The 26,889-nt window shown below is 50.9% G+C and overlaps 1 protein-coding gene across 1 annotated transcript in view; it reads right to left on the bottom strand.

Moving 5' to 3' along the window:
• Positions 1–201: 201 nt before the first annotated feature.
• NTF3 (neurotrophin 3) overlaps positions 202–26,889 on the bottom strand; it is a 65,330-nt gene continuing 38,642 nt past the window's right edge. The window contains exon 2 of the mRNA XM_027093112.1: positions 202–1,281. Coding sequence (XP_026948913.1) covers positions 502–1,281 — 780 coding nt within the window. The 3' untranslated portion in view covers positions 202–501. The remainder of the gene's footprint in view (positions 1,282–26,889) is intronic.

The following is a 26,889-nucleotide window of genomic DNA, read 5'->3' as shown; positions in this document are numbered from 1 at the left end:
TCTAATTGGCAAAACTGACAGCAGAGAAAGGCAAGTAGGTTCTGGGCAGTGAGCTTGTTGGTCAGAATGAAGGGTGCAGCTCCAAGCTGCCCAGCATCACTGCAACGGAGGCGGTAACAGTTCTTTTAGGTAATGAATCAACCATGAGGCATCCGGGAAGGGGAGATATAACTGTGTCTACACACAACTCTGACATCAGCCGATTTTAACAAGTTTACTAAAACGACAGTCATGGCCTTGACAATACTGAATGCAAAATACTGGTGTACACAGATTTTACAAGAGCCAACTTACAAGGATCAGGTTTAACAGATGGGAGAGGCCTGAGGGAAGGCAAGCACACGGATTTTATTGAGAAAAAAAGCTTATATACTGTAGGGTTGCTGAAGTTTAATAAATAAAGGTCAACTTATAATATATAAAAACAATATAAACATTTATATGCTACGTGCATATCGTATAATTTAAAGTAATAATTTATATATGGGGAGAGATGCCAATTTATGTTCTTCCGATCTTTCTCGACAAGGCACACACACAGGATGTGTCTATCCGTATCCACCGCCAGCCGACCAGCTTGTTGTTTTCTGACGTCAGTGCCCGGACGTAGGTTTGGGAGGTTTTGCACTGAGAGTTCCAGTGTTTGTCATCAATGCCTCTGCAACCGTTCTTGACAGGCCTGGCCTCTTTACATCTCGTCTCATAAAAATATTGTTTGACGGGAGAGTTGCCGGTTTTGATCTCCCCCAGCACCGTGACCTGGTGTCCCCGAATGTCGATGGCCGATGACTTGTCGGTCACCCACAGGCTCTCGCTGTCACACACGGAGTACTCCCCTCGGTGACTCTTGTGTTCCGCGTACCTCTTCCTCCGCGCCGTTCTGTTGGTCGCCACGGGGTTGCCCATGTAATCCTCCATGAGGTACAGGGGAGGGGGCTCCAAGGGGGTGCTGTCACTCAGCAGGACCCGGGGGGAGTTGTAGCGTCTCTGATGCCGCAGCAGTTCGGGGCCCATGGCCGTCATGGGCTGGAATTCCGACTTGGCAGGCTCCCGGGGGGCCTCTGCTTTGGGCAGCGTGCTCTGGTAGTTTTCCTTAACGTCCACCATCTGCTTGGAGAGCTTGTTTTTTAAAATATCTGCCTGGATCAGCTTAATAATCAGGGAATTGAGCGAGTCTTCCGGCAAACTCCTTTGATCCATGCTGTTACCTTGGATGCCACGGAGATAAGCGAGAAATATCACATAAAACAAGATGGACATCACCTTGTTCACCTGTAAGATCTGAAAAGGAAACATAGGTGTTAACAGGAGGTGGTGGCCGCTGGGTCTTTGTCATCCTGAACCAGAGGCTGAGGATCCCTGTGAGGCAAAAGAGACAGCAGGGTACCACCATCCTAGGGGAGCATCAAAACGCCCCTGTACTGGCCAGATACAGAGGCTGTCTATTTCTCTCCCCTTCCCCTGGGAAATACTGCCTTTTACGAGCCCTCCTTTCTCTCCTAGATGTCCAAGTGCCTTCACCACTACAATCTTTCCTCCAGCATCGTGGCTGTGTGAGAGGGAAAGAGGTTTGTGTGTGTGTGTGTGTGTGTGTGTGTATGTGTGTGTGTCTGTGTGTGTAAGAGAGAGAGGGCAAGATCATCTTTTTCACAAGGAAACCAAGAACATCAATGGAAGGACTACAGCCTAGAAGAGTCAGGTCTTTCCCGAAGACCCAGGTCGCAAAGAGGCAGGTGTGCTTGACTCCAGGCTTTCAACCTCCATCTCTTTCCTGGACAGATAGCACCTGTCACCTTTGCACCTGACGTCTACCATCTGCAGCCCTTCTGCTGTGTGTAGATGACGTCCTGCCACTTCTTTATTTTATTTACTTATTCAATTTCTTTTCTTGACTGTGCCATGCGGCATGTGGAATCCTAGCTCCCCAAGCAGAGATGGAACCCGTGTCCCCTGCAGTGGAAGCGTGGAGTCTTAACCACTGGACGGCCAGGGACGTCTCCAGCCACTCCTTTAAGGGTCCCTTAAGCCTGAAAAGATCACATCCCGCTCCACCTCGGCAAAATGTGAAGAAATGGAACCTGAAAATTATAAATGCGCACATACATTTTTAATTAAAAAAATATCAGCGGCAGTAGCTCTGCAATTGCCTCAAGAATCATAGCTCTCTTGCCCCCTCCACTGCAGCCCCTGAGATCTCTCAAAGGAACAGATACCCCAAGGCTGGGGGTTGGGCCAGTTGCTTCTATATCCATAGCATCAACGATGGCTCGTTCTTGGCCAGCCTGGCAGAGCCGTTCTCTTGCCCTTGTAAATGACCATGTGGGCTGCGACCTGTGCTGTGAGAGGGCCTGAGTGTCAGGTGCTCTGCCGACCTCTCCAATCGACATGCTCGCCAAGGTGCCCACCTGATCCCCAGAGACCCTCTTCACAAGACAGCAGGGCCCCCAAAGCACCACCTGTAGAAGATGGAGACACAGCTCAAAGCAATGGGCTACACTTGCCCTGAAGTGCAAGATTCCCTGTTAATTTTTCATGTTTGACTCTTTAAGTTTCCACTAGGAAACGTTCCTTTTAATGGTTCTGTTTCTAACTCTGCTGTCTCCTTGTTTCAATGGCATCTTCACCTATCAACGCTCTCATTCTGTTGCCATAGTAGAGCCTCGACCTGGGGTTTCCGCTGAGTCCTTGGGGAATTAGAGGGCTGATCCTGATATACCTTCATTGCTGGTCTCTCCCTCACTAGAGCACAGCCCTGATTTTCCGAGGGTTGGCACGGGACGGAGATTTTTCCGGTGGGGAGGGCTGGCTGCACTAATGACCCCTCCTGTGCTCCGCGCTTCCCACCACTTGCCTCGAGGTGCTCGTTCTGTAATCACCACTGAAGCCACCTTACGGTCCCCAGGCCTTTCTCGTTTCCTCTTTAAAGCTCTAAGCATGGAAAATAAAATCCTTCCCTTGGTTCACCTTTGGTATTTCGAGAAACCCAGGGGGAGAAGAGAAGGGAAATAAACAAATGCGGCACAAGACATAGAAAGTCAGCCCTGCTTACCAAGTACCCGTGTCTGAGCCTGCCCGAGCTAACTCGCTCCCGGGACTCAGAGGCATCCCTTTCCCCATCTCGGTGGACGAACTGCGCTCTTGTCCCCAAAGGCCAACAGCACTGCTGTCACTTTATTCCAACTTCCTCCTCCTGGCGCCCAGCCTGTCTCTCTGATAAGGGGACCGTCTTCCTTGCATGGGAACCACTCTCTGGACAACTGACTCCTTCAAGGTCAGGGCTGAGAGAAGGATTCTAGCTGTGCTGCCCACCTCTAGAGATTGCCTCCAGGAATTGTATTATCCTGGGAAAAATGTTCCCACAGGATAACTGATCTCCCCCCCAACTCTGCGTAAGAGTGACATTCCCTTCAATCTTGCAGGCCCAACAAAATCAACCATGAACACAAAAAGTGTGGTGTACATGCAACTAGAATTACACCCCCTTCTCCCTTCCAAAACAGAGTACAGCTGCAATAAAATAATTTGGGATGGAGAGGCTATTGGAAAACAATTTATGAAACCCCCCAAAAGCCCAGCCACTATCAACTAAGAATAAGCAGGCTACCTGCTCACAGGGAGATCAATCAAGTGTGGTGAGTGGAGAGAGGTCCCAGGTCCAGTAAGAGTCACACCTAGATTAGTAAGGTCATCGCAAGGGTGAGTCGGTAGGGAGAACGTTGATGGATTGAGCTGCTATATGGGAGGTGGCCTGTATGTGGAACCAAAGGATGGAAGAAGGAGAAGGGTATTTAATCCAAGTCCTTCATTTTATAGATGAGGAAAACCCAAACTGCAGTTTAAAGAAGAGGAGAGGCACACAAGGGCAGAGAGGGGGGCTCCACACTCCGGGTCCAGCATTCCTTTTCATCACATCATGATCGGGCTCCCACGCCCCACCCTTAAGCCCTGTTCACTGTTCGCGAACCGCTTGAATAAGCTTTACGGCCCATGTGACCCTTCACCTTGCACACTTCCATAGCCTCCTCTCCTGTTGAAATTTTGCTCATTCTTCAGTGCCTGGTTCGGAAGCTAACTTTTCCACGATGCTCCCCCGAGAGCGGCATCCCGGCCTCCTTTGCATCTCCATGGCACGCCGGCAGGTGTCACAGCCCTCATGGCACGACGTGGTTTACTCCCTAGACTCTCTCCCCCAAGGCCAGGAGCCCCTTCCTTCCTGTTTGTGTCTGCCTCTCCCCTGAGTCCACACCACAGTGAATACAAAGTGGGTGCAGGGAGTCAGAGATGGACCGAGGGTGGCTGGAATGCCTACCCTCCACGCACAGAACTGGCTTCCTAGGCTGCAGGGCCCAGGGCAAACATTTCTCACAGGCGGGATGGCGGCAGGAGGCGTGACCACGTTTGAGGCAATGCTCGGAGCCCCCAGGTGCCTGCTCCATGGTCCTATGGGACCTCACTTAGAAAACCCACAGTCAAAAATAAAATTCTTCCGAATTTCAAGATGGTAACCACAGAGCGTTACACCTTGAGTTTGAGGTCCCCTCCCTGAGCGCCAGACTCTGTGTGATGCCCCGGCTAGCAGGAACGAAGACAGTTCGTCCTGGTGAAATTGTTTGAAAGTAAGGGTGGAAAGTTATCATTGGTCAAACGGGATGTGCAAAGCCCACAGGGCGCTGCGAGGAAGGGTGCAGCGTGCAGGGCCGTGGACGGGAGCTGTGACTTTAGTGCAACCCGGCAGGGAGGGCCCGGGGTTGTGGACAATGAGAAAGGCTCCTGAGACCGCCTTCCTTGCTCCCCTGGGTAGGGTTGGGGCAGAGGTCAGGATTGTCAGAGAGGAAGGCTTCATCACTGATATTGCAAAGAATCGCCAAAGCGCAGTGATCAGATCGTACAAAGCAGACTGACTTGTAGTTGATTTATTATTGCTTTTCAATTCTCTACAGAGAAGTGTAGAGGTTGGACTGTTCCTACCCTCCCATCTACCTGTGGGAGCCCCAAGGCAAACCCCAGTAACCCCTCGGGTCCCAAGCACGCGAGTTCAGCACAGAGGCATCCGGCCAGCACTGCTGGTGGTGCGGTGGGACGAATGAACAAAATGAAGTATATCAAAATTCCCAGGGCTCCCCCAGTGGCGCGGTGGTTGGGAGTCCGCCTGCCGATGCGGGGGACGCGGGTTCGTGCCCCGGTCCGGGAAGATCCCACGTGCTGCGGAGCGGCTGGGCCCGTGAGCCATGGCCGCTGAGCCTGTGCGTCCGGAGCCTGTGCTCCGCAACGGGAGGGGTCACAGCAGTGAGAGGCCCGCGTACCGCAAAAAAAAAAAAAAAAATTCCCAAATGCCCCTTAGCCTGGGTCCTACTCATTTCTGGATCTGGATGGTTGCTTACCATCAAGTCCAAAAACTCGTCATGATACTTTGGAATAAGTCCTGGGAGTAAATCATCTGCGGGCTGGTAAGAGTTTCTCGATATCTGCAAGGCTGCGATAAAACCCAGCAGGCTTCCTGCGGACTCCACTTCGATAATCTGCTTTCAGGTTTTCCGAGCAAGCCCAAGAATGTCGCTAATAAAATTCGCCCAAACGCAGATGTTGAAGTTGGAAGGGGCCATAGGGAACCACCTCATTTTTACCACTAAGGGCACTGAGACCCGGAGCAGAGTAAAGTGATATCATTATGAAAGCACTTAGCACCGTGTCTGGCACACTGTGATCCGCTGGACGGGTTAGATGAACATGAACCTCAGTTATCTGTGGCAGCAGAAGACACTGCACGCCTGCCCTCCGTGCACACACGCCAGGTAGCAGAGGACTAGTTCCCTGGAGTGGGGTGTGGAAGAGGAAAGGCGGTACCAGGAAGGCGCATCAGTGAACGTTTCAATTTCGAGAGACTTCTATGCTCCTTCGCTGGTGGTGACTGCAGTTTATAGAGACCCCCGTTTAAGCAACGATCCTACCGAGTTAGCATTGTCTGAATGGCTCCTCCCGCACGACCAGGCCACGTCTTTCTCATCCCCCCATCTCTGACGTCCGGCACAGGGCTGCGCTGTTGTCGAGTCTCCAGGTCCGTTTACTGAATGAGCACCTACTACAAGCAAGACCGACCGAGACTCAGCTTCCTGGCCTCGGATTCTGTCTGGGTTTCTGCCAAGCCTGGTTTGGAAGCCAATCAACTCTGCCTCTTCTCCCAAAGGAAATACAGGCCTGGCTCTGAAGCAGGCCAGGGTCCCCAGGCTCTTCTCGGCTATAATTGGAAAAAGACCTGTTAAAGACCTCCGTTGGACCCCGTCCTGCACTCTCCCCAGTGCCCGCTTTCCCCGCTCAGAGTTGTCCAAGATCCTGACCAGCTTGCAGATGCTACTTTGCTCGCTTAGAAATGCTTTCCCACATATGGTGCTTTCCCAGTCCCTGGAGCAACATTCCTACAAGGTTTCACCATCCCTCAAAATACTCAAAAGAGAGCAATTTCTGATTCCTCCTTTTTGGCTCAGTGTACAATCCACACAGAGGGTTTGGGGTCTGGGAGGAACAGCTGAAATGGAAGAGAAGCCGGTGAGGACGGTGGTACAGGGTCTGAGGCCACAGCAACCAGGGTCTGTCCTGCCGCACGCAGGAGACGGGGGCCGTCACCGCTGAGTTCCACAAGTCACCTCTCTAGGACTAGCTCCCTGGCACGTGCGAGCCACCGCCTGGCCACGAACCCCCAGCCCTTTCTTCTTGCACGTGTCCCGAGTGAATTTTGTAGCCTGGGCAGAGTGGGGTCGCCAAGCACAAAAATGTTCTTGCCGGGAAATGACACACATTGCGTCTTTCATCTTGGTAACAACACCTCGAAGGTAGGTAGTTACAGTTCCCATTTCAGATGAGGAAACCAAGGCATGGGGAGGTTTAATAATTAGCTAACAAGCAGCAGAGCCCAGACTGGATGGCCGTCTGCCTCTGGAGCAGATGTCCTGTGCTGTCTCTCTGTCCCGGCTCTCACACCATCCAGAGGAAACTCAGGTTCTAAGCCTGGAGCCGGGACAGCTGAAGCCGGCCGGCTGAGCATCTCCCCAAGAAGCCTCTAGGCACCTCTCAGCAGTTTCCAGGGGCTTGAGGTCACCACTCCTGTTTCCTCCTCTCAGACCCCCCATGAAAGGAAACACAATTCCGTTTCCTCCCGTCCTTCCTGGGCCTGATGCCCTCCAAGGTCAGGCCCCTGCAGGTGCCTGTCCTACGCGTTGCTTCATACAGAGCACAGAATGTACCACCTCAGACCCTGGGTTTGGCCCCAGCGCTGGAGAATGGGGTGAATAGCACAGAGGGCGTAAAGGCTCTGTTCTAGCTTTCCTAGGGGAGGAGGTGTGAGAGCAAAGGTGGAAGCACTTTTTAATTTGCCAAGTGTTGAATATGCAAATTCTAGAGATTTCATTATGTCCAGGGCAGCCACATCCGCCGGGGGCAAGTGCACTCGAGGACACTGGCCAGTTGTAGCCATAAGGACCTAATTCTTTGGAGAATTTCTGCAGCGATGACCTGGTCTCTGATGAATGCTAAGATGTCCAAAGACCACGTCCTGCCAGATAACCCTAATATCTTGTTCAGGGAATGGAAAGAGTGAGAGGTGGGGAGGCAAAAGAGTTAAAGCAGAATGACCAAAAGGAGAGGAATGTGGTGGAAACCAAGGCCATATAAAAGGACTGGCCAGGCTTGTTCTCCTGTCTTAATTGCAAAATTAATTCAAATTGGCTTTGTTCTGAATATGGGTCCTGAGGCCTCAGAATGAGTCCGTTGGGGCCACATGAAGATGTTCTGACCCCTGACAAGGCTGGGGGCTGGGAGAGACAGGTCCCGGTGGAGCCGCCGCTGGGGACTGCTCTGGTTTTGGTTAATCTCTTTAATAATGATCCGGAAGCAGGAGAGAGGAAAAAGTGGCAGGTTAATTGAAACGCACAGATGACGCTTGAAGGGAAGGCGCTACAAACACCGATGAGGACAAACCAATTATTCCCCAGCCCCCGTGTGGGCGGGCAGCCTGGAAGAAGCAGGGTGAGATTAGACTGGAAACACGTAGGTTAACTCACTGGTGGATCCAAAACCAACAAGGGAGGGAAACGCTTGTGAAAGGATGGAGGGAAGGAGCGACTTGGCGTGTCTGGAAGGAGCGGATTAGAAATGAACTCACCAGAACTGGGCTGTGTGGGTGTTCATGGCGCCCTTCCCCCGACGGCCCTGCATGCATCCCTCAAACACACCTCACTCACTCTCATTGCACCTCTGAGGGTGGCCACTCTTCCCTGTCTTAGGCAGAACGAGAACACATACATTGAGCTTTAGAGAGGGTAAGAAATCGAGCTGAGATCAGAGAACTAGTCAACGACTGTCATCAAAGATGCCGGTGAGCATGGTCTCAATTCCCCCCCAACCAAAAAGCATCACCTCGCTGCTGTACTTGGTGAGACCTCATCTGAGACCCCTGATCCCTGGGCAGGTCTGCATCACATAGAGTCCATACAGGTGACAGCAGAGGCAGGGAGATGGATTCCTTCCCTGTTCTCTGAAAGCCCCTCATTCTGCATAGTTCCTCTTAGTGAAACTTACTTAACTCAGGGGTCTGAAACCGACTGACACAGACCGCTTGGCCCAAGATCTGAAATAGGACAAGGTCCTCGGTTTTCAGGGGATGCTGGCTTCCCAGTGAAAACAAGACAACCTATCAACAAGGAAGGTGTGTTCTAGGATGAAACAAAATGAAATAGAGACCTCAGAAGGGTGACTCACCTCCCTCAGAAAGGAACTGCTGAAACTGGTTCCTCTTGGAGGCCAGAAAATGAAGACAAGAGACCCCTGAAAAGACAAGGAGCCGGTCTCCCCAAAGCAAGCTAAACACCCTGAGCTGGAAGTAAAAAGCTGGGAGTTTCTTTTTCACAGCTGTTGGAAGAGGAATTTTACATCGTTCAAAGCATCCACTCATCGGGCCCTAAGGTAGTGAGAGACAGAAGGTACGGCACATGTCAAAACAACGTGCACCACAGCTCCCAGAAGAAGGTAGCGCAGTTATTCCCCAGGCCAGGGAACCCTCTGGCTTGGCCCCATCTTGGCAGAGAGATCTGAAAGGAGCTTGGTATGCCGACACAAGCCCCAGGAAACCCAGATTTACTTTATCCTTTACGTACTATCAACTCTCATTTCATGGCCAGAGGGTAGACAAGGAAGGATCTGCAGAGAGAATCTGAGTCAATCCAGCTACTGGCCATAACCGTGTTTATCTAGGAAATTCCGTTTTCTTTGTTCTGGGCACCGATGCTCATTCACCACTGTGCTTGAAGATGTACATGTATGGGTTTGTGGTGGGCTTGTGTGTGCGTGCGTGCACGCACACACACACCTCACACACACTGTAGCCTCCCCAAATGAGGATGGGTTACGGTCGAGTTATTTCCAAATTATTATAGCATTTAATATTCTGAGATGTCTTGATTTTGGTTTCATTTCCTGCATCTGGATTAACTCCATTTTTCCAAGTGTGGAAACACACAAGGGAAGGCTGCTTCCATTACACAGACAGTTGCGGGTATGGCTGGCGTTCAACTCTTAGCGTCAGAGAATAACCTTCCCAAGCAAATGAAACTTCTTGTCCTAGATGTACTCCTAGTGTTTGATGGGTTGATGGGTCAAGCATATGTATTACCCGTAAAGTGCTACCCAGCTGTAAGCTAACTGTATCAGAAGGCTGCTGACCTTCCATCTTTAATAATTATAATAAATAATGATGAGGACGATCAATTATCTACTTTGTCCACCCAGCCAAGGATGGCTCTCAAAATGGCAGAATAAGGAAGCTGGCTTTATCTTGAGAGCTGGGAGCGAAGGGAAATCCCAAATCAGGACTCCCATTCACTCTGCAGATGCCTCTTCCAAACCCAGACCACAGCTGGCTTGGCAACGCCCAGACCTGGGACTGCACCTCCAGGGCAGCGGCAGCGAGGCGGGGTCAACCCAAACCACTCTGGTTTGGCCCCACGAGGACTTGGCCACGGTGAATGTGGTCAGGTGGTAGCCTTTCTCCTCCAGGCTTGGCGATGGGGCCTGTGTCTCCCGCTCACTCTTCCCCCAGCCCACAGCCAGCCTCCTTCCACGAGGATGAGGGACTAGCAGATGGTCCATGGCTGCCTTTGGTCTGGACACCCTCTCCAGGAAACCATGCTGTCTGGGGACTCGGAGGGCCAAAGCCTCCTTCCACGGCTCACCCAGCCACCGTCCTTCACCTGAATCCCCTGCCACACCGGGAAAGCAAGGCAGGAGAGACGTCTGCACGGGAGATTCCTGAGCCTCTTTGCGCCCCCTTGCAAAGGGAGCCTGGAATGGACACACAGGAAGAAAATCCATCTTCCACCCGAACCCAGGTGTGTGGAAGACACTTCATAAACATTATGATCCAATCCCAAACCATCTACCGACTCTCGCTCCGGGCAGCTGGGCAAGACGAGAAACCAACCCAGAGTCTGTCCTCTGAACTTTGGCACCAACACTGTGGACCCAAAGCTGTCATTCATCACAGATACAGTCATCCTAACCGCTTGTAATAACATTGAGTATTTACTGAGCCGCACCATATGCTGAGCACTTCTCCAGACTTTCCATGGATTGTCTCAATTAATCTTCACGGATGCGATTATCATGCCCACTTGTCAGCTCAGGAAACTGAGGCTCAGAGGGATGAAGTTCTTTTGTCCGAGATCACGCATCATTTGAGAGGTGGAGCCAGGATGCAGACCCCTGTGTGGCCCCCAGGCTGTACTTTTAGCCAGTACTGCAGACCACCTCCCAACTCGTTCCAGAGAGCTGAAGGCACCTCTGACTTGCTTGTAGGGAGCGAGGCACCAAGCCCCACATTGATACGTTAATGCTTCTTTCCTTGTTCTGAGAAAAAGATCTCCAAGACAGGTGCTCTGAAGTGCAAAGGGAACATTTCCCCGTCCAAGGCTGGGCATCGCCAATTCACAGTGGCTGAGAAGCATATCTATGCAACACGGGGCTGACGGGCTCACTTATCTATGCCTTAGTTTCCCCAAATGTCACACATTCCTTTCCTCTGTCCTTATTGGATGGTAAAGAAGACCAAGAACCCAGGGATCCTTTTTGAAATTTGTTGGAATTTTGAAGGCGAGACAGATTTCTGATTCTTTGGTTTTCATAGATTTTTAGCGTATTGACAAGGAGAAATAAAATAATGCGGACTCTCGGCACATCTCCCTCTTTGATTTATGAATGAAAAGCATCTCTGCCACTGATCAGTTTTGCGGCTACGGGAGAATCACTGCTCATCCTGGGGTCTCAATTCCTAACGGGCTTTCTCCATAGGGCTGATGCTGGTATTTTGGGCAGGAGAGTTAGTTCTTCATTATTCAGTTTTGTCTCCCACACATGAAGCTCTGCCCCCAACCTACTAAATGTCAATCATGTCCCCAGTCACGGTGACGACCAAAAAAAGGCACTCACACTTTTCCAAATACCATCTGGGGAGCCCTTATCCCTCCTGGTTAAGAATCACATAACATAATGCTGGTGGACTAAAGTGGTTCTCAGCCGTTTTTGACCCTTTTTAGAATGTGATAAAAAACTAAAGAAAGTTTCCCCTAAAAAAACGCACGTGCACATATCGGAAACAGTTTGCAAAAAAATTCGAGGCAGTTCACCAGCTCCCCAAAGCCTCACCCAGAGACCCATAGATCCTCGGTGAAGAACTCTTGAACTAAACAGTTTTTCACAGCTTCTTCCCAGCTTTAATATCCTGTGCTTCTATGACCCTCTGCTAACCCTGGGCCATTTCTTCACCAGACAGATGATCCTCAATACTGGTCTCGTTTTCTGGTCCTTCCTACTTTTCTGTGTCCTATTTTTTTTTTTTTTTTTTTGCGGTCGCGGGCCTCTCACCACCGTGGCCTCTCCCGCTGCGGAGCACAGGCTCCGGACGCGCAGGCTCAGCGGCCATGGCTCACGGGCCCAGCCGCTCCGCGGCACGTGGGATCCTCCTGGAACGGGGCGCGAACCCATGTCCCCTGCATCGGCAGGCGGACTCTCAACCGCTGCACCACCAGGGAAGCCCTTCCGTGTCCTTTTGAAGCTACAGAGCCAGGCACTGGCATTCTCATCACCTAGAATTCTCAGACAATGGGAAGGTTACAGCAGGAAAGTGACCTCTGCCTCAAATGCAACAATCAATTAACGAAACAGCCAGAACCAGAAGCCGGCTCTCCAGAGGCGCAGAGCTGTGCTGCCCATCTGGAACCAACGCAGAGCCATAAATATAAGGACACCCAGAGGGAAACCTGCCCACAAGGTTGCAGAAGGGCTTCTCCGGGAGGTGCAGCGGAATCAGGACCGGCACGGCATGTGGAACGCTACGCTGTGAGAGGGCTGGAGCCCTCGCAGCCTGACTCGGCTCAAACGGTAGCCCATGAGGCAGAACCCTTCCCTTCCTTTTACAAATATTTGTGTGGCGTCAGCACCATTGTCTAGTGACATCTGCACTCCTCAAGAGCTTTGGAATGTCATGCCTTTTCTCTTCCATCTCTGGTCCTGCCACCACGCTGGATGACTCCACCTCCAACCTGATGGCTTTTCCATCCCTTTGGTTTCCCTTTCCCCAGCGTACTCAAGACCAATGCTCTCCCTTGTCTTTGAAAACCTTGCCGTTTCTGAAGAGCTTCTCTGCGTTCCAGCCGACTGGCGTGATGAGTGTGGGCGTGGCTGCACGCTGTCTCAGGAGGAGAAGCTGGAGGAGGGAGGGGTGCAGGACAGTCACAGAACATGGCCCAGGGGGACACCCCGGAAGCCTGAGAGAGGAGGTTTAAGCACCAGTAGAGGCTCTCTTTTATATCAGAGGGCAAAAGTGCCTAAGTTCATTGCTCTGGAAGAGACTGTAGCCAGAAGATACACTGGGATCAGATACTGTGCACAGGCAGGTTGCTAGTTTAAAACACGCTGATTTCTGACACGCCTCCCACGTAGTGGTGGGTCCATGTGCCCTTCTCTTGTAGGTGGGTGGCCTGTGCCCATTTTGATCAATGCAGTATAGAGGAAGTAACATTATGCGACTTCCAAGGCTAGGCTGTAAGCGGCCGTGTGGCTTCTGCCTGTTCTTGGGGCCCCAAGCTGCCATGGGAGGCACTGACATTCAAGGCCACCATGTTGGAGACCCCCCTCACCATGGCCTTCCAGCCAGTGCTGCCAAGGCACTCGTCTTGCGGGTGAACTGGCCTGGGTGACCCATGCCAGCCCGTCAGTCAACTGAAAACCACCAAGGACCTCTGTCAAGGCCACCTGACCCACCCAGCTCGACTCGATTCCCTGAGCCATGGCGTCATGAGAAATGAGAAAACAGTGGTTTTTTTTTACGCCACCAAGTTTGGGGGAGCTTGTTACACAGTGAAAGATGGACAAACACCCAGAGCTGGAAAAAGTACAGAGGATGAGAGGGGTCACCTTTCAGTGCCAGTGATGACGTCTCACTAAGTTTGCTCGAAGAGTCTGAGTACATTCCCGGAGGATGGTCTAAAATGGACCTCGGGAACCACGAAGAATAGGACCGTCCCCACGGAAGAGGCGAGCCATCAGGCACCTGAGGGCCTGCAGCCGAGGGTCTGACTACAAAGGGGCGACACAGAGCCACCTCTGCTCCTGGGGACCTCAGGGCAAGTGATTGTGGGGGGTGGGGAGGAGGAGGGAGGGAGGGAGACACAGAGAGAAAGAGAGGACGGAGGGAGGAAGGCAGACAAGGCTTTTTTTTTTTTTTTTTTTTTGCGGTACGCGGGCCTCTCACTGCTGTGGCCTCTCCCGTTGCGGAGCACAGGCTCCGGACGCGCAGGCTCAGCGGCCATGGCTCACGGGCTCAGCTGCTCAGATCCTCCCGGAACAGGGCACGAACCCGTGTCCCCTACATCAGCAGGCGGACTCTCAACCACTGCACCACCAGGGAAGCCCTGACAAGGCTTTCTTGAACAGGGTTTCAGCTGAGTCCAAGGCCCCTGCATGGTGGCTTTTGGAAAAACGGCTAGGGAAAAACGGGGGAGGAGAGACTGTCCCCCCAAACCACCATGACTGCCGCCCAGAGGGTGTCTGCATCTAGATCCACCCGTGTTAGGAGCCACTCCACCGCGCCAGCAGCCAGAGCTGGCTAACCCCACCCCAGCTGACATTTTCTTCCTAGCAGCCAGGGACACGGACACAAGAACGGGGGTGTGAGCACTCAGGGTCAAAGAGGGCTTCCTGGTGGTGACACAGAATAGGCCACGCCCCTGCGGCCACTGGGACCGTGTCGCAGAGTGGGCGGGGCAGTGCCTACGGCTCTCTGCCATCCGAGCAGAGCAGAAGGAGGAGGAATTCCAACCTGGACACGAGCTGCTGGGAAACAGGCCAGCAGAGCGTGTGAGTGTGAGGATGTCTGTGAGTGTGCCTGTGTGTGTGTCCGTGTGAGCATGTGTGTACGTGTGCATGTATGTCTGTGTCTGAGTGTGTGTGTGTGAGAGTATAACGTGTTTATTTGTGTGTGTGTTGTGTGTGTGAATATCTGTGAATGTGCCTGTGTGTGAATGTGTATGTCTGTGTGTGAATGAGTATATTTCTGTGTCTGTATGTATGTCTGTGTGTGCAAGTGTATATAGCTGTGTCTGTGTGTATATGTATGTCTGTGTATGACTGTGTGTGTCTGTGTGTGTGTATGTCTGGGTCTGTATGTCTGTGTCTGAGTGTGTGTCTATGCGTGTGTCCATGTTTATCTGTGTGTGTGTGTCTGTATGTATGTATGTCTGAGTGCGTGTGTGTGTCTGAGTGCGTCTTAGTGTGTGTGTCTGTGCGTGTGTCTATGTGTATCTGTGTGTGTATGTGAGTGTGTACGTCTGAGTGTGTGTGTGTGTATGTCTGTGTGTCTGCGTCTTAGTGTGTGTGTCTGTATCTATGTGTATCTGTGTGTGTGTCTATATGTGTGTATGTCTGAGTGTGTGTGTGTATGTCTGCATCTTAGTGTGTGTGTCTGTGCGTGTATCTATGTGTATCTGTGTGTGTCTGTATGTATGTCTGAGTGTGTATGTGTATGTCTGTGTGTCTGCATCTTAGTGTGTGTGTCTGTGTGTGTCTGTGCGTGTATCTATGTGTATCTGTGTGTGTGCCTGTGTGTATGTCTGAGTGTGTGTATGTCTGTGTGTCTGCGTCTTAGTGTGTGTGTCTGTGCGTGTGTCCATGTTTATCTGTGTGTGTCTGTATGTGTGTATGTCTGAGTGTGTGTGTGTATGTCTGTGTGCCTGCATCTTAGTGTGTGTGTCTGTGTGTGTCCATGTTTATCTGTGTGTGTGTCTGTATGTGATTGTGTATGTCTGAGTGTGTGTGTATGTCTGTGTGTCTGCATCTTACTGTGTGTGTCTGTGCGTGTGTCCATGTTTATCTGTGTGTGTGTCTGTATGTGAGTGTGTATGTCTGAGTGTGTGTCTGCGTCTTAGTGTGTGTGTCTGTGTATCTGTGTGTGTGTATCTGTGTGCACGTGTGTGCAGTGTGTTGGGAGAGGGGTGCCGAGGAGGGGAGGTAGCCCTAGGGTTGGAGGAGCGCAGGCTGGGTGCGCCTTGCAGCTTTCCCGGTCAGTCTCCACGGGACCTCGGACAAGCCTTGTTTCTACCTCCCAGGCATCAGTTTGCTCTTCTACAAAGTGAGGGAATCCGGGTAAATCATCCTAAGATCTTCGCAGTGTCTGCAGTCTGCCTACCCACAGAGGGGCAGAGACAAGGCTCTGGGCTCCCTGCTCTCTCTCTCTCTCTGGTCCCCAGGGACAAGGGGGGTGGGGTGGGAGCCGGCTCTGGGGTCCTGCTGACCCCGTTCCCATCCCCCGCCAGCTCTGCCCATGTAAGGAGGGAGGCACATGGCCCCAGTGGCCCTCTCGGGTCCCCAGGAATTGGAAACATGTAAGGACAGGCCGGGGAGAAGCCCGGGAGATAGAAAGAGAAACTCTGGGTCAAGTTTGCATTTCTCATTATTCCTCCAACCCTTCTCAAATTCCTTTTGTTTAGAAACCTCCTTGGGTTTCTGAAGGCTGTCCCCTCCCCCATCCCACCCCTGGAAAAGTCTAGGAGCTCCTCCAGCCTGTAACCCTTCCGGATAACATGTTCCATATGTCGGTCACTCTCTGCATGCGATGTGAGCACTCCCTTTCCTGGTCACCTCCTCTGTGGTCTCCCCACAAGCCTCCCTAGAACAAGAGGTAGCGAGGGTTTCCAGCAGGTCGGAGCCCGCTGAACCTGGGGATTCCTGCAGCTTTGCCTCCAAGTGCCTGGAGGGGGCCTGCCTTGGCCCCAGCCTGCCCACCACCGCTGACAGCTGCACCAGACCCTCCTTTAAGCTCTGGGGCCAACTGAGCAGCGCTGACCCAGCTTGCCACGTTACTTGGTGAGAGCGCGCTTCTGCAGCAAAGCACACAGCCCTCTATTGTTTTCCTTTCCCACCCAGCTCCCCCTCTCCCGTGGCTACCCACCGTGGTAAATAAAAGCTGAGGATTTTTCCAACACAACTTCCAATGCTTTTTGGGGGGGATGCGAGCACACCCTCCATACCTCCTCCCCTGACCTCTACCCCGCACCCCCCGGCCCCTCTGATGCATCTTTTGGTGATTGAGTTTGACTCTTGAAAAATGCAATGCATGGCTTCACACTAGTCCTGGTGGATTTCCCAAAAGACAGAAGAAGGTGGGTCTTCACCCCTCTGGAGGGGTTGAGTTGGAAAGGCTGAAGATGACCTCAAATAAGCACCAGGGAGCCTGAGAACCGTGTGGAGCTCCTCTTCCTCAAAAGTACAATTGTACTTAAAGGCTCCAGGCCCCCATGGGTGTCCTGGAGAGCAAGCAGCGGCTACCTTGAGACAGGCAGTGAGGCAACCCTTTAATCTAACAAACACAGCCAGGAGAAGTGGGCAAAGCATCCAACAAGAGGCTCGAAGCTTTCACAGACACAGGGCGCGGGCAGAAAACATCTGGGGACATGGCAGAACCCCCTGATCTCTTAATGGAAGGAAGGATGCTACACTAAGCACCTACTATATGCCAAGGACTGCAACTTAAAACTTGCATCCTACTGTCTTTAGCTTTTTGAGTGGACATGAAGTTAGGAAAATTATAGAGAGAGGGTATTGCTATTTTAAAGCTGAGAAATATAGGGCATAGCGTGAGTGATGGGCTCAAAGCTGTCACAGCCAGAACCAGAACCGTGCTTCCTGACTCCTGATCCAGCACTCTTCCTAAAAGATAACCTCTCTATTCTCAAAGCCCTGAAGGGCTTCCCTGGTGGCGCGGAGCGGCTGGGCCCGTGAGCCATGGCTGCTGAGCATGCGCGTCCGGAGCCTGTGCTCCGCAACGGGAGAGGCCACAACAGTGAGAGGCCTGCGTACCGCAAAAAAAAAAAAAAAAAAAGCCCTGAAGAATCCAGAGGACAGACCATATGCCTGGGACTGCCCAGGACGTACAGATCCCCCAGCTCTCTGTGAATTTTGGGAGAGTCCCTACAGCTCCAAAATGCAGACGGCACTTTTCTCCAGGCCCACTGCCTCTCTGATGCGCCAATGTATACAAGTGGACCGTTTCCAAAGGTGGGCCACCTCTGGCTGTGCAGGGAGACGGGTGGGGCCCGTCCTCGGCTCAGGTTCTGCACCTGCTTCTTTCTAAGCCTCCCCCCGTCGCCCCTCCCCCATTCCTGGCTCTATTTCGTCTGAAGATTTATTGTATTCTGCAGATCAAACAACCGGTTAAGCAAAAGCCTGTGTTCAAAACAATCTTTCTCAACAATACCTGTTTTAAGAAAACGACAACAATCGTGAAGGAAAATGTGTTTGATGACGGGCATGAGACTAAAGAGACAACTGAACTAATATAATTGGGGGATCTCACTTCAGAAGCTCCAATTACGCTTGAAGGGCTTTGGCAAGGAACCCTGCAATTGGGTGCTAATGAATGCATTAACATAGAGGGTAAGTTGGAACCCAAGAATGTGCAGGAATGTGTCCTGACACTGTGCTGGGCACGCAGTAGGAGGGCCACCGAGGACCTGATGAGCTGAAGTGGAAAAGGGTTGGAGACCTTAGGACAGGCCGTCATTTCTAGCCAAAAGACCAGCTCTTCTGCCTCTGGACCAATTTGCAGAGTTTGAGCCGTCTACTTCAGGGAGATCTATCTTGGTTTACTAGAAAGAAGGCTCTGGTGAGTTTCCAGGCATGCCGTCGAAATGGCCAGATTCACTGGATTGAATAGAGAGGATTGCAAAACAGTTCTTTCCAGACCTGAGGCTCTGTGATTCTATGTAAAGGCGAAACGTTCCACCATGGGGACGTTGATGGGGCCATAGCGATGTGTGGGAACAGTCAATGACCTCCACCCTGAAGTGGATGAGTCACATGGTGGAGAGGAGGGGATGGCTGCAGACTGTAGTCAAACTGAAGGGTCTGGAAATATACTGGCATTGATTCAGAATGTGGAACTTTTGATCCTATAACATTTTACGTTTTAATTCCCCTTGGTGATGTTAATAACGCAGTTGGCTAGTGCCACACTGACAGAATTTATGAGGCAAAACTCATCCAAGAACAGGAAGGAATGACCTCAGTTTATGCCCTACTTATGCCTCTGAAAACGTTGAGTGCAAATCACATTTCTGTGAATTGATTTGTGTTTTAAAGATACTAGGAGGGTTTGCAACAAAAAATCTTACTGTGAATTCCTATGGAAAGCAGTAAATAACCACTCTTCCATTGAAATATATATATATCAGACTAGTTTTAGCTTAAAGCAAAGTACATCTTTCAATGTAGAGCAACGATGCTGTGAATGTAGCACGATTCCACAATGAACACATGTGCTTTGACATTAAATGCTTCACCAAGAGGATAAGACTTAATCCTTTGATGAGCTCTTCAACTATCTGGGTGCCCTGTTAACACGCATTATTCCTTATGGCTTATTCTTCAGGAAACTAGGAACTGGGAAGAAGGAAGGAGGCAGGAGAATTTTCTGCTGGAAGTTCCCATTTTTTCCACTCCCGTGTCCTAAACAATGTCAACCTAAGTGCCCATAAAAAATGACACGTCTGTCTTCTTCTCAAAGATGCCAATAAGGAAAGGAACGGAAGGAAGAGAAAGCAAGCAGAAATCAAGCATTCTGTACGTAGCGAAGGCTCAAGAATAATTATGATATCAATCATGATGATAGCATTTGCTCCTGCCTGGAACTTCGCTAAGATTTAATTCGGCAACAACCCTCTGAGGCAGGTCCCACAGTCGACAGTCACTTATCTGAAACCCTGTGTATTACTGTACATTACCTGACACTCTCCATGGGTCTGGAGCAGCTCCCGTGATTACACAAGGTAATATTTCTACTGCAAAATTATAAATACTCACTTAAGAGAGATAAAGATTATGCCAATTCAGGTCATATTTTGTGGCCAAATAAATCTGCTGAAACTTTAAGAAGGGACTCTGGGTTTTCAGAGCTTTGTGGGTTTTGGAATTGTACAGAAGAGACTGCGGGAGTGCGTTATTCTCTCTACTTCGTAAATAAAGAAATAGGGCCCCAGAGGAAACAACTTGCCTCAGATCACACCACTGCTATGCTAGAGCTGGGGTTCAAACCCAGGTGTGTCTGACACCAAAACTCATTTCTCAAACACCATGCTATCTGGGTGATGCTGCCCATCTAAGAGATCAAGAGAATACGGATTAACCCGTGGTTGCATACACCCTTTTTATGTTTAAAGAATTTTAAATAAATTTCTCTAGAGATTCTTCTTCCGTGTTATAAAAGTAATAAGAGCATATTGGAGAGCATTCTAAAAATACAAAAATACATAAAGAAATCTATCAACTCCCACAGTACCCAGCCTTTTCTAAACACATGCAAAGTTTTTCTATGCATTACAAAGTTGAGATTGTTGAATACACATCCTTCTTCGACGGACTTACTTAATCTTATAATCTGAGCATTCTCCCATCATATTAAAATTGTACATAAACAAAGTTTTGATGGCTACATAATTAATATTCCATCCCAGAAAGTGCCGTAATTTACTGGATTATACCCCCTTTGTAGGAAATGTATTATTTCCAATTCTCCATTCTCATAAATAATGCTGCAATAGACATCTTCCTGTGCAGAGGTGACTGTAGGTCTGAGTTGTTCCCACGGTCCTTTGCTTCAGCCCTTCTTCTACCCCACCCACCCCCGCCCTGGTCACAGCTGCCCTGCACCTCCCCAGCCTCAGGTCAATCAAGCACCCATTTCTCTGGCTGATACTCGGGCTGTGGAGACGGGGAAGGGCGGCATGGGCACTGTTAGGTGCCAAGCAAATCTATGTTCTCAAGTTTGTCTCAGCCCTTGCTGTCGATCAAGTTTTTGCTATTCTTCCTATGTCAGGTCTTTCTTCTGTTCCTCACAACAGCTCTCTCAAAACCACATTTATCTCCTGAAGTCTCAGAGCACAGAAAGCTTGCCTCCTACTTCAGAGAAAAAAAAAAGAGAGGGTCCCCCAGGTAAGAACTCCTCACTCTGTACACACATCTCCTTGAATCCACACAGCTGAAGTGGCCAGATGCTTTATCACCCTAACCAGTAAACTTGTGAAAGTGAAAGGGGGTGCTATTGATCATTTGGTTGGGGTAATGGTTACACAGCAGGCCTGCCCTGGATCAACCAGGACTCCACACTCACACTGAGTCCAGCCATAATTTCCTCTGAGTGTCTGGGTTGTCCTGGTCACATCGTCTCTCCAATAGCATCTACAGTGACACGCTGGCCCCACCGCCTCCCATTCACTCAGAAGCCTCCTTCCATCAGGACCTCCATCCCAATCCTGTCTTTAACCTGCCCCTCTCTGCAGGTTTCCTTTCCTCAGTAGACACAGGCAGAACTCAGAGATTGCTTGCCCTGCGGGTCCAATTCCAGACCACTTGCAATAAAGCAAATACCATGATAAAACAAGTCACATGATTCTTTTGCCTTCCCAGTACATATAAAATCTACGTGTACACTATACTGTAGCCCATGAAATACGCAGTAGCATTGTGTCTAAAAAAAATGTACATGCTTTAATTAGAAAATACCTTCTTGCTAAAAAATGCTAAGCATCATCTGAGCCTTCAGCGAGTTGTAATCTTTTTGCAATCGTCAAATCAAACATCACTGATCACAGATCTCCATCACAAATAATAATGAGAAAGTTTGAAATACTACCAGAATTACCCACATGTGACACAGAGACGTGAACAAACGTGGATAGAAAAATGGCACCGATGGACTTGCTCCAGGCCGGGTTGCCACAAACCTTCAAATGTAAAAAAGGCAATGTCTGGGAAGTGCGATAAAGCGAAGCCCGATAAAACGAGGTGTGCCCGTAATGTTCGCATGTTACCAACCCTAAACAAGGAAAAGAAAATAGTTCTCCCCTAAGGACGACTAGCTGGTCCCAGTCCAGCTTCATATAAAAGCACCTGCACTGGTTACTTCCCCTTCCTCCACCCCCTCGAAAAGGGCAGAATTCCGTCCATCCATCCTCACCACCAGCACCGGGCCCTCCCGAAGCAACCCTCCCAGAAGAGCCCTGGGTCCCTCATTTGAAAATCAGGTAGATGCCTTGCAGCCCTTCCTTCCTTAGCCTCCTGGCCCGCCTCCTTCAGCTTCTGTGGCTCTCCCACAATTTTCGTCTAGCCGTTACTACATGGGATCTTAGCTCCCAGACCAGGGATTGAACCTGTGCCCCCTGCAGTGGAAGCACGGAGTCTTAACCACTGGACCACCAGGGAAGTCCCATTAAATTCCAGTTGATTCTGTCTCCTACTTCTCACAATGAACGCCCCTTTTCCCTACGGCCCGTACTACCTCTCCTGCCGGGATTACTCCTGGGGACCCTTAGGTGGTCTCTGAGACCCCACTTTCACCCTCTCCCAGACTCCCTCTCATTTCCTCTCCACACGGGAACGGAAGGATCTTCTAAAGTGGAGCCTAACTTCATCGCTCCCCAGCTGGAGAAATTTCTGTTCTTTTCTAAAACCTTCGAGGTGAAGCCCAAATTCCTCAGCCTGGCATGAGGCCCTTCCCAGTCTGGTCCTGGGTGCGTGTCTCACCAGGAAGGGCTGCAGTTCTGCAAACCCGCCAAGTGCTCTCACCTCTTCAAGGATCTCTGATGACCCCCTTTGCCGGCAGTATCCCTCCCACCCCCGCCCTTTACCTGGTTGATTCCTGCGTGTCCCTCCGACCCTGCTCCTACACCACCTTCCTAAAGACACTGCCTTTCAGCACATTCTTTTATAACTCTCCTCTTCCTTGTCTTTCTCCCGCACCGGACTGTAAGCTCTCCTTCTAAGTCTGATGTCCTGAGTATCTATAATGGTGCCAGGCTCACAGTCGGTGTTCAGTAAAAGATTCCAAGAAACATAGTCAGTGGATCAAAGGGATGGACCTTTTAAGAAGTGTGATCGTTGATGATTTTGTCCCGGTATAATTATTATTAGTTCTCCCTTTCATGCTCACTTGTCTCCAAAGGCCCTTAACATGGACTAATTGCATCCTCTAAAGATACTTATTGAGTCAAGAGCAACAGAGTGGCCAGTACGACTCAGCTGAGGATGCTGTGAGGGTAGTGAGAAGGAGTTCCTGGGCGTCCTGGGAGCTGACGACACGGGTGATCTCTCACACTACCTGTGTGCCAGCCGCTGCAAAGGAAGGATTCGGATGCCGAAGAGGAAAATCAGTTTCATTTCCAGCAGTCCCGGCCCCCTGCCCGGAAGCAGCACTGCAGCCTCTCTTTAGGAAGGAGAGGTGAGCAGGAAGGTACAGAGAAGGGCTCCTGCACCGAGACGGGAAGGGACGCAAGTCCGAAGCCCCTCTGGACCTGCGTCTCCTCTCTCACACTCCACCTACATTTCTGGCAGGATCAGGATTAGATCGGGAATTCCCGGGGCTTGGAGAGAATGCACGAGACTGGAGAACCTGCAAATAAAAACACGTGGGAACCAGCACCCAACAGGACTCACGAAGGTGAGACTAGGGCTGGCCCCAAGTGCCCCTAGGCTGCTGCCACGGAGGCCAAGTCCCGGCTGGGGCAAGGCTCTGGGAGGCCCCCGTGGGGCTCTGCATGACCACTGGCTTGCACTGTGCCGGAGGGCAGGGCCCACCTCATTCAGCTCTGCAGCTCCACCCCTAACACAGTGCCTGGAACAATGGGGGCTACAGGATGCCATGCGTGGATCAGAAAGAACTTACTCCCAAAAGACACATAAGGATCTGGGGAGAGCTGGCCAAGCAAAAGGGAAAGAGGAAGCAGGCTTGACTCCGTCACGGTGACAAAAAGAAGGTTCAGGGTCATGTCTTTAGCAAGAGCTCTGAGGGGAGGGGAGACCGTTTTTGAACTAAGCAGGACAGGAACTCTGCTGGACCCTCCCAGGAATACATACACCTGATAAGTGAACCTCAGAGAGGGTGCTCTCACCGCCCAGAGAAAAACAAGGCTGGAGAACTTTTGTTTTAAGTTCACTGAATAACAGCTCCGGGGGTAAATTAACACAGGCATCAACATAGAAACCTGAGGTCACTGATCCTCTAGAACAGAAAGCAAAAGCCTGCTTCTGAGACCAACTCCTGGTCTCTGATGCCGCCCCTTCCCACTGCCATGGCTTTCTCCCTCAACATCAGCCTCCCAGGAACCCTGGGACCAGCGGGGAAAAGACAGGTACAAATGGGAAAAGAGACCAGCCATGATGGTCACGCTGGCCTTGAAAAACTGCCCAGTCGCCAGGCATCATGGGAGAGCGGCACCTCCCCTCCCCAACCCCAGGCAGGTTCAAATGATAGTAACGGAAGAACGGACCAGAAAGAGGGGCAGAGAGTAAGTAACCACAAAAGGGAAAAAGTGAGGGCGTTGGCATTGGTGCCTCCAGATGTCACAATAACAATTCCGAACATATACACTGTTCTGTAGTAGCTCAATGAGATATAAGGAGCAATACTTTCTTTATTTGCCGTTGAAGAAAACTGAATCTTAGGAAGATGAAATGATTTGTCCAATGGCAAACAGCCACTAAGTGACAGAGCTAGGCCTCCATCCGCATCCTCTGACACTTATTCTTTTTCCTAAATACTTACACACACTCTGTGCCCGATCGTGTGTGGCCTTCAGACCACACCAACCCCCAGCTCTCTTTCCGTCAACACAGTCCTGGGATTCTTACCTATTACATGATATTAAAAAATACTTTCGGGCTTCCCTGGTGGCGCAGTGGTTGGGAGTCCGCCTGCCGATGCAGGGGACGTGGGTTCGTGCCCCAGTCCGGGAAGATCCCACATGCCGCGGAGCGGTTGGGCCCGTGAGCCATGGCCGCTGAGCCTGCGCGTCCGGAGCCTGTGCTCCGCAAGGGGAGAGGCACCAACAATGAGAGGCCCGCGTACCGCAAAAAAAATAAAATAAAATAAAATAATCAGTCTAATTTAAAAAAAAAAATACTTTCAAGTTATTCCCTCTTTAGAGCCTGATTACGTATAGAGGGCAACCTGACCCTTAGGTAATCACATACCTCTTGCGAGGTGATGCTTTCTGGACAGGATCTCAGAGATCACATTTATCAAACTGATACCAGGTGAACATTGACAATATGCAGACAAAGCTCCCGGCCCCCAGCTCGGTTTTCTGCCTTGTACATAACGCTTTCTTGCACCAGACTTGCAGGGTTCGTGCGCTGCACTGGGGAGAGGGTTTCCCCATCTCTCCGACCCTGCAGGATGCCTAATGCTCACTTTTTTCTTTCCACTAGGAGGCAGAGACTTTCCCACCAGGTGATCCATCCTGGAATTCTATAGAGATCCAGAGATCTATCCCCAGGGAGCAAATCCAAGTCTCATGCAACACTATTCCCCTCTCTACAACGCCTCTCTGGGCAGACTTCCTACCCTCTCCACCAGCCTCCCTCAGACGCTCTTCCGTATCTCCAAGAAGAGCTCCCAAGGAGTCCGGCCACAGAAGGAAACACACGTAATGAACAGCCGATACCGAAGCTGACTCTTCTGAAAGGCCTCTGGAAAGGGCCACGGCTACCATCCGCCATCCATGCCCCTGTGCACCGAGGTTTCCCCCATCCTCTATCCCAAATCTTCCGACTGCAACTTTTAGTCCCTTTTCTTTGGGTACGGTCTTGGTGGGAAAAGAGTGCCCACACGATCATGCTTCTGTATTTCAGCGTTAGTTTCTAATCTCAATACACGATTTCATGAGCTTCCCAAACTCACATAGGTCCTCTGGGCGAGAGATGAGGAAGCCCAATGAGAAAGTGACCCATTTAAGGTCCCTCCCGAGCTGATGAATCCAGGTGTCCTGAACCCTTGTGAATTGCTGTTTCCGAAGGCTGTCTGCTCCACATTAATAGCCTGTGAAACAGTCTATAAAAACCAGAGGAAGTTTTAGTGCCTTCAAGTCAGGGAGTCTCGACACAGACTATACCAGTGGCTGAATAACTAATTGTCGATTGCAGGACACAGTCACAGGGTGGTGAGGAGCCTGGGGATGGAGGAAATGAACTGCAACTCACGTTGCCAGAAGGAAGGGTGGGGACGGAAGCGGCTCCAGGCAGGTGTTGACAACACGCCCGGCTCCCGTGAACCCCAGCAGCCAGAGACTGCGCACTCTGCACTTCAAAATAACAGCCTTTATCAGAAGTCATCTGGGCGACACGCTCATCTTACAGCCAGACTTGCGGGGGCAGAGGCCTCCAGGCTGGGTGGCGTGCTCGCAGGATGTCTGGGGCTTCGCCTGGGAGGGGAAGATGAGGCTTCTGGTCTCACAGCGCGGCTGGTCGGGTGGGGGTGGGCAGAGGCAGGGGAAGGAGGGACGGTGTCGAGATGAATCTCTGGCCCCCGGCTCCCCCTTCTCCAGCCATTGCACCGGGGACCCTGGAGAAGGCAGGGCGTGCTCTCCAGGACAGGAGTAAAGAGGAGAGCACAGCCCCTGCCCTGCAGCTAAGGGAGGGTGGGTGGTGATGGAGGTTCATCCGCTGCGCAAATGGCCACTCAGTCTCCAGGAACCTCATGCCCCAGGATCAAGGATGACCCTGCTTCCACCTGGGCATCCAGATGTGACACAGGATTCAGCAATTCAACTGCAGGCTGAGGGGGTGTTTTCCGGCTGCAAAACTGGAATGTACCAGCTGCTCACTCTTGGAGCCCGTGGCCGTTAATCCAGTTTCCTGCTCACAGTAGAGATAAGAAAGAGCTCTTGTCCCCGTATCAGAGGAGAGGAAGAATCCCAGCCATGTGATTCTCCCCCATGAAAACCTCTACAAGTCTCCCCTTAAAATGAACTTGTGAACAAGTAACAGCACCAAAGGGAAATGGGGCTCCTCTCATTCTGGTTTTTAAATACGGGGGGGGGGTCTCAATAAATCAAAGCCAGGGATAATTAAAAAAACAATCGATGTTATCTCAACATTTAAAAAGAAATTAATTGCACAGTTCCAAAATTATTTTTATATTATTTTGGAGCGTGAAAGAGACACACATTCAGCAAGTTCTGTGACCTTCAAGGTGAGTCTGGCCAATGTCTCTACATGTTGCCTTGTTGGTCAGGGTTAGTTCTAGATTAATTGTAGAATCCCACTCTATGTTCATGCCTAAGCCAGAGAAGAAGTGCAAGCTTCCCCTTTGTCCTGCGCACTCTAAGATGATCGCTGCACCCGGAAGCATCCCTGACTCCACCACAGTGAAGCCTCCCCCTCCCTAGGCCTCTGAAGACCCCAGCCTCTCCCCGTCTAAGCCTTGCCCCTTCCCCTCCACACCCTCCCCTCCCAGCCTGCTGTCTGGGAAAGTGGCTCTGACGTCCTTATGCTCTGAATCTTCTAAACTGTGGCTCTAAG

Source organism: Aethalodelphis obliquidens, unplaced genomic scaffold (assembly GCF_003676395.1).
Source record: "Aethalodelphis obliquidens isolate GAN/ISIS:26980383/991018 unplaced genomic scaffold, ASM367639v1 scaffold83, whole genome shotgun sequence".
NCBI lineage: Eukaryota > Metazoa > Chordata > Mammalia > Artiodactyla > Delphinidae > Aethalodelphis > Aethalodelphis obliquidens.
This window is presented reverse-complemented; position numbering and strand designations above follow the sequence as displayed.